Source organism: Eucalyptus grandis, chromosome 1 (genome assembly GCF_016545825.1).
Source record: "Eucalyptus grandis isolate ANBG69807.140 chromosome 1, ASM1654582v1, whole genome shotgun sequence".
Taxonomy (NCBI): Eukaryota; Viridiplantae; Streptophyta; class Magnoliopsida; order Myrtales; family Myrtaceae; genus Eucalyptus; species Eucalyptus grandis.
Window position 1 is genome coordinate 19,040,010 of NC_052612.1, and position 7,491 is coordinate 19,047,500.

General features: G+C 42.7%; 1 protein-coding gene across 1 annotated transcript; it reads right to left on the minus strand.

The window, feature by feature from the left end:
• Positions 1–1,130: 1,130 nt before the first annotated feature.
• Positions 1,131–5,562, minus strand: LOC104425200 (importin subunit beta-1). Its single transcript, XM_010037858.3, has 3 exons — positions 5,322–5,562; positions 1,721–4,151; positions 1,131–1,637 (listed from the first exon to the last, which is right to left on the minus strand). Exons 2-3 carry the CDS (start codon positions 4,138–4,140, stop codon positions 1,439–1,441), a joined length of 2,619 nt encoding a protein of 872 aa, XP_010036160.1. The 5' UTR covers positions 4,141–4,151; positions 5,322–5,562; the 3' UTR covers positions 1,131–1,438.
• Positions 5,563–7,491: the final 1,929 nt, after the last annotated feature.

The window sequence follows — 7,491 nt, forward strand, 5'->3', positions numbered from 1 at the left end:
TACTAGTTAGGAGTTCTTGTGAAAGGGAATTTAGTCTTAGGGTAAATGCAACCTGGGACCACCAATTTGGGATCTTTTGCAACACACAAATGAGTTTATGGGTAAATACAACAAGATTGCAACAATTTGAATTTTTTTGCGTTATTAACTCTTCTTTTAAAAGGAAAAAACAAAAGAAGAAGATTCCGGTGCATGGTGTCAAGTAGAACATACAAACCTTCGAAGAAAGGGAAGGTTGCGAATTATATACACAATACTTTTCCCGATTTCTGATTTCCATCGAGCCACGGACGGTAATATAAGAAAAGTCGACCCAAATTGGTAAACCCGAGAGGCCGGGGACAACAAGGCACATCACACATAGGTCCACATTCTACCACCGACCATCAATCGGGACCATCGCTTTAATTAATTAATTAGAGAAGCCTTCCAATACCTAGAGACGGGCAAATCCCAGTCAAGATCCGCTAACCACGACGGCTGTCGGCCTGTTCTGTCATAAGTGCCGCTTCGCCCCGCTCAAGCTTATTGATCAATCACGCTCGCTGGTCGCGTTCTATCGCGTGCGAACTGGAATGAAATCTCGCACCAACTGGACGCGACATGCTCGACAATTAAACAGGCCACACAACTCTCAGGAAACTTCATTTATATGAACTTTTATCCCGTGAAAACGGCAGCCCTACGCATGGATAGGACCAGGTCGACTGGCGTATCTCCCTAAAATAAACCGAGCTTGTGAAGCTTTCCCGAAATGACTGCAATTTTATCTTCAGTATTTTAAAGCCTACGTCTATTCTCTTATATGATTTTGGAGAAACACTGTCTAGTACTACCAATCTCATGATATGCAAACAGTATCACTTCTCAGCAAAACTCGAAAAATTTCTGCTCATCAAGCAGATCAAAGGACAACAGTTCACGAGACGCCACTAAGAACTTCAGAGCAGCATGCATGGATGTCAATATGTATTCATTCTTCCTGAGATTTATCTGCAAATGCTTTTTCACGGCAAGGTTGAAGTTCTTCCCACTGTCCCGCATGCATACCGCAAAGGCAGGAGGTTTCAGTAGGTATGTGGCCCTATCGACTGTGTGAAAATTCGCAAGACAAATGCAGATAAGACAAATGCAAGAATATAGGATCAAAACGACCTGAAAAAGACTCAAAAAACCACCGATTTGGTGGCCGAATAACTGAAGAGATGTCCAAATCCCAAACGGCCTATGAACATTACAAATGCACTCCCTAAAATCTTCCCACTCCCAGATGACTCGCATCGCAAAAACAATTGGGGGAGCTCAGGACTAACATCCTAGACCATAAGACACTGAACATTATAAAAAATTTTAATCGCCAGGAACATTTTACCGACAAGACGAAGCTGCCCACTTGAGAAGAAAAGAAATCAAACATATTTGGACAACTTGCTCCTCATCACGAGACCATAACACGTCCAATCATCCCCTGGGTCCAAGTCGCTGTTTCCTTGAGCTGCTCGTCATCAGATTGCAGACACTCACCCAAGAGATCATTCAAGAATGCACGGTCTTTGAATAATAACTTTATGTTTGGCCCCAGGGCGTCAGCGAGATCACCTGTCACCGCAACTGCAGCCTTTGTGACAGACTCGTCCCTGTAATATGGATAACCAAATTGAATTTTCTGAACCGAATAACAATTCATACATGAGCAAAAGGAAAATCAATAGATAATTACCTTTGCCTGTCCTTGAAGACCAACTCGATGAATTGCATGAGATGGGACGCGTATGGCAACATCACCTCAGACTTCGAATCCTTAAAGCCCTGGAGTATTCCGGAATAAGCTTCAAAAATGCTACGCTTGAGCTGATAACCATATTCCATCAACTCTTCATCATCCGTGTCCATCTGGGCACAAATTTCTGCAGCTCCTTGCATCATTGGCAGTGCATAGGAGACATATTTCTCAAAGCGATCTCCAACTGCAAGAGCAACATCACCAAAGCAGGAGAAAATGGGAGGCTTAACGGACCGGTGCAGTACCTCACTACGGAGATCATTGAGAAGGAGCTCCATAATCCCATCACAAAATGGAAGCACCTTGCCATCCAAGGCACGGCAAATATCACCAACTACACCCACAGTAACTGCACAGACCTGGTATTCCTCAAAGTTCTGCAATCCCATCTCCAAATACTTGTAGAACTCCGGCATATATTTCAGAAAGTCTGCACCTGTAGCATAAGCAAGCGCACCAATAGCAAGCATAGCTTCTTCATGCACTGTAGAGCTGTGGCAGGCAAAAACTCGAAGGAATAGTAACATAATCTGATCTGCATACTGTAGTATTATGGGTTTTGTTTCATCGGTGTTACTTAGTTTCTGAATAATGACTTGAAGAACACCGCAGAGAGAAGCCTGCAGATCACTTTGCTTTTCTCTATCATCTAATGACACGATTTGGAGCTCAAATGTCTGTGCCAACTTATTCATGATGGCAGGAAGGAGTTGCGCTATAATTTGAGATGCTTCAGCAATATTGGCACACCTAACTACCTCATTGATAGTTTCATATGCAGATGTCCTGAGCTTGGAGTCACCACTATCTGTGCGATCAGCAGCTACAACAAGATATGTCATGATGTCTGGAAGGTATGGTGAGAGAAGTGAAGCACTTGTTCCAGCATCTTCAAACCCCTGGGCAAGGTAATAAATTGCCCCACAAACCTTCTCTGCAACATTGGGCACATCCTGTATGCTCTCCAATAATACTTTAACAACCCTTGGGAGGTTTTCAGGAGAGAGTACTGAAAATCCATTGGCCGGACTATGCAACAACTCAAAAACGCGTGTGAGTGTCCATGCGGTTGTATCGCGGACATGATTGTTCTCATCCTTCATCAGATTAAGAAGGAAATCTAAACCTGCATTAACCAAAGGAGAGAGTTTCTCAAATGTTGGCCCATCAAGGATTGAACCAAGAGCATATGTGGCTGCTTCACGACTATGCCAATCCGGCTTCCTTATATTATCCTCCACAAAAGGCATCACAAGGGGAACAATAGGATCTCCTACAGTTCTAGAAACAAGACCAAGACAAGTTCCACCTGCCATAGATATATTCCAAGTGCTATCATCCTGATCCTGATCCTCTTCCTGCTTTAGCAAAGTCTCCAGCAGCATGGGAACTAAAGCAGGCAGAGCTTTCTCAATGAACCGTGAATGAGGAGACCCAGAATCTGCACTTTCAGAACTCTCAAACTCTTGAAGCTCTATTTCTTCATCACAAATAGAGCTCCAAAACTCCACAGCTTGAAGGGCAACTTCCTCAACATCGCCTTTCACTGCGTTTGATGTGAGTTCAAATAAAGTCTGCATATAAGGTTCAAGCACCTCATAGTACGTTGAGGCGATAGAGACAAGACATTCAAAAGCTGCCTTCCTAATATCCACCTCCTTGGACAGAGCAGTTTCACATACCACCTTCATTATGTAGTTCCGTTCCATCTCATTTTCAAAGTTAGAGTGAGCAAAGCCTAAAGCATTACACAATGCCCTTGTTGCAGCAAGGCGAACTTCAGGACTGTGCTCAGCAAGGCTCATGCCCTGAACAACAGCAGTGAGAACAGTGTTTACTTCATCTTGCACCAGATCTTGATCAGATATCTCTTCACATACAAATCCAAGAGTCTCTAACGTTGCCTGCTTAAGTGAAGAAGGCTGATCACGCTGAGTCATGTTGTTAAGCAATGTTGCAATTAACTCTGGCCACTGCTTTTGAGGTATCTCAATAGAAGCAATTTTAGCAATTACTTGAGCAGAAGTATGCCATGCCTCTTGTGCAGATGAAGCAAGGGTCCTTAAAAGCAATTCTTTTATCTGAGACTTCATTGCAATCTCAATCCCTATCCATTGCTGGACAAGAATGTTTTTCCTGGAAGCATCTTTGGCATCCAAAGAGTTCTTAAGAATGATACCAGCCAACCGACGGGATTCAGTAGGCTTCTCATTATTTGACAGCTCAAATGACAATGATAGAAGAAAAACAGGCAAGTTCTGCTCTTGGAACTGCTTAAGACTGGTCTCTGCCTCAGTTCTAACTCTTGCATCGGCTGATTGAGCGGATAACAAAATCTGAGTGATTTCCATGGCCATAACTTCACAACCTAGAAATCCACAAACATTTTATTGAAGGCACAAAGCTATGTCAGATCTCACCAGAAACTAAATAGTGAAGTGACAATTCAGAAGATGCGTGTAAATTGAATTTGCTATAGGTTCAAATAGAAATGCCTATCTTTTCAACTAAACTTTACAACATTCACATTTTACAAAAATCAGAGTCAAATGTCACTAACATGGTAATAATGGTCTTCAACAGAGCACGGCAAACAATTTAAAATAAAGAGCAAAAGCAAGAATAGATTAACATTGGAACAACCTCCAATTACCGCAAATCCAATAGTTACCAAAAATACAACAAATTTAACTGTGGACAAAGAAAATTATGACGAAACCTTCCCATCGTGATAAAAAGTTACCCCCGAACACCCCCATTAAGGAAAATCGTGTATGTGCTCACAAATCTCCTTTTCTCTAATTTTCAGATGGAGATTCAATATCATGCACACTTCCTACAGAGAAACTTAAGTCATCTATAACTAGCCAATTGAATTGAGTCTGCAATGAAAAACAGAGAAATGATGAGGGAAGAGAGGTTTATCCATTTAACCGAGCCAAAGCAGGGGGCATACATAGTTTCCCCAGAAAGAACAACACAAACGCCACACAAAACACAAACACTTCAGCAGTTAAAAACAGACTAGTCCAAAGAACAGGTCGCAAATCAACACATTTTGGTGACAATCTGAACTTCGAGACCACAAAAGACCGAAATATCAGGCTCTCTCAAACAGTTCCGGCCACTATCATTTCCCACAAATCTCACTCTCATCTATCATCAGACTCTCTCTCTCTCTCATCTTTGCAGATGTACCATGACCAGATAAAGAAACACAGAACAGACCATTCAGAAACAAACTCAACCTCGAGAAATCCAGTCAAAACACCCTCGCCATACAAAACCTACTCAATGCACGACCGAAACCCCAAGCCAAACGACTCCGCCAAGCTCAACGGAGCTCCGGCTGAAGCCCTAAACCAGCAAGCGATCCGTCCTCCCCCCCCCCCGGGGCGCCCAAAACCAACTTCTTCCGCCGAGAAACGCTAAAACCCTAAATCTCGCCCCAGAAAAACCCCAAACCATCACCGCACGCGCCCCAAACAGCACGATCGCCCGAACAGAACCGCAGATCGAAGCGAGAGAAATCCCGTACCTCGCGCTCAAAAAAAAAGAAGAAACCCCCGCGCCCCGACGAAATCGAACGACCTCGAAACCGCCGCGAGCTAGGGCTCCTCCTCCCCGCCGCCTCGCGCTCCCTGAGAAACCTCGCCGGCCGCCGCGCCCGCCGCGATCGATCCCGGAGCAAGGGCTTCACCTAGAGAGAGAGAGAGAGAGCGAGAGGGAGAGGGAGAGAGAGAGGGAGGGAGGGAGAATCGGCGGAGGCGTGTGGATTTGAAGGCGTGCGAAAAAAAAAATTTATACAGAAATGAGAATTAAGAAAAACCTTTTTTTTTTTTTTTTTGGCGAAAATTTTCGAATGGCTGCGAGAAGCGGAGGGGCCGTGCGAAGGCCCCCCTGCGGGCAGGCGGGCAGGCGCTGCGGGGCTGCCCGAGCCTGCCCGGGACCAAACCCTAAAGGGAAATTTCAAATCTTCCCCCCACACGCGCGCTCCCCGCCGTCCCACGTGCGAGGAGGGCCCAAAGTGGGCCCATGTAATTAGGAGGCCCTTTTATTTTAGTCATCCCGGAGAAACTCTTTCTTTTGGGCCCTTTACTTTTCAGAAACAATAAGGTCCCATAAAGTACTCGGGGATTAGTGAGCCAATGCAGAAAAGCCCATGTAATTACAAGTTATTGCTTTTCAGCCCAAGGCCCTTTTCAACGAATATTCGTAGTCATCGCGCTATCCAAGTTGGATTGGGAAAGAGATTGTTCTTCAGATTATTTCCGTCCGGTGCCTTCCAAACTGCAGGTGAAAACTCTTCTTTCTTTTGATTCAGCTTCAAAGAAATGTATTTGGAGATATACAAAGGTCTTTGGCCTAAAGGAGTTTGGTGCCCCTGATTTGATGTATTTGCATACCGTTTGTCCATTTGTATGCTCCATTCAGGGCTTTATCGAAAAGAGGACAGAACGGTTGACAATTGCATCATAGGCTCCAGATAAAAGTTTTAATATTTTGCGGGGAAAGAGATTGGCCCTTTTGGTTCAGAGTATTTGAAATACAAAGGTCTTTAGTTTAAAGTAGACAAACACAATATAAAATTGGGGAAAGTCTTTTTGTGTGCCAATTTAAGTTTTTGAACTTTAATTTTTTTTTTAAATTGAAAAAAAAAAAAACAAAACAATGATCATACGTCCTAAGGAAAGAAATACATTGTTCTTATATATGATACATAAATTATATCATCAAGTCTGAATTGTACAAATTTTTGCTATGAACTTTATTTCACTATAATCCTAAAATAAAACGTTATCCATCCTTAATTACCTTTTATCACTTTTTTGTGGCTAACAACTCGAGTAGCTTATCAATACAGGAGGGTCTAATTGATGGATTCAAAGTTGGGAGAAGGTCTAAGTTCATGAAAGAAATCATTTTTCTAAGTGGCTGAAATAGAATTGATAAGTTCCACAAGTTTGAATTGAACCGCAAGGTAAACACATATTTGCATAGGCCTTTCTACATCGAACAATGAATACACAACACATGAGGCCCTCCGCACTTATATATTAAAGTCAAATGATTCTATATAGAGGTTTTCATACAACAAACAAGATGATGTTGCAAACATATATGACCATAGATGCTATTCTAGCACCCGGCAACATTATGCATCCGTGGAAGCCACTTTCAAGTCCCCAGTGAAAAATAATTTCTTGTCAAGAATACCACGGCATCACAAAATGCCTCCTTTGTGCATCAATTCTTCCCCATTTTGATGTCTCGTCAAGAATGCCTCAGAATTCACTTGGTGAATGATCAGTCCTAGAAATTCACCCCCTTCTATGATTATCTTTAGTCCCCCAAATCATGAACGAAGTCAAATATCTAATGCCACCATATTAGGTTATGTGGCCTCAACATCCTTTGATGACCTTGCCATCTTCTAGTAATATGAACATAAACCAATTTGAGAGGCACAAAACAGAATGAGATGAAACCAGCAAACTAATAAAAACAAAACAACAACCCTAAATTAACTTGATAGAGCATGAATCGACAAACTAAAAGTGATTGCTACATAAACGTGAAAGTCCAAATGATAACAAGAACCACCATAGCCATTGAAGCCTAAAGTTAAGCAAACTCATATCCAAATTCACCTTAACATCCTCCCCACTACTTCCACAGCCTCCGAAAGTGCAGTTAAGTGACAGAAC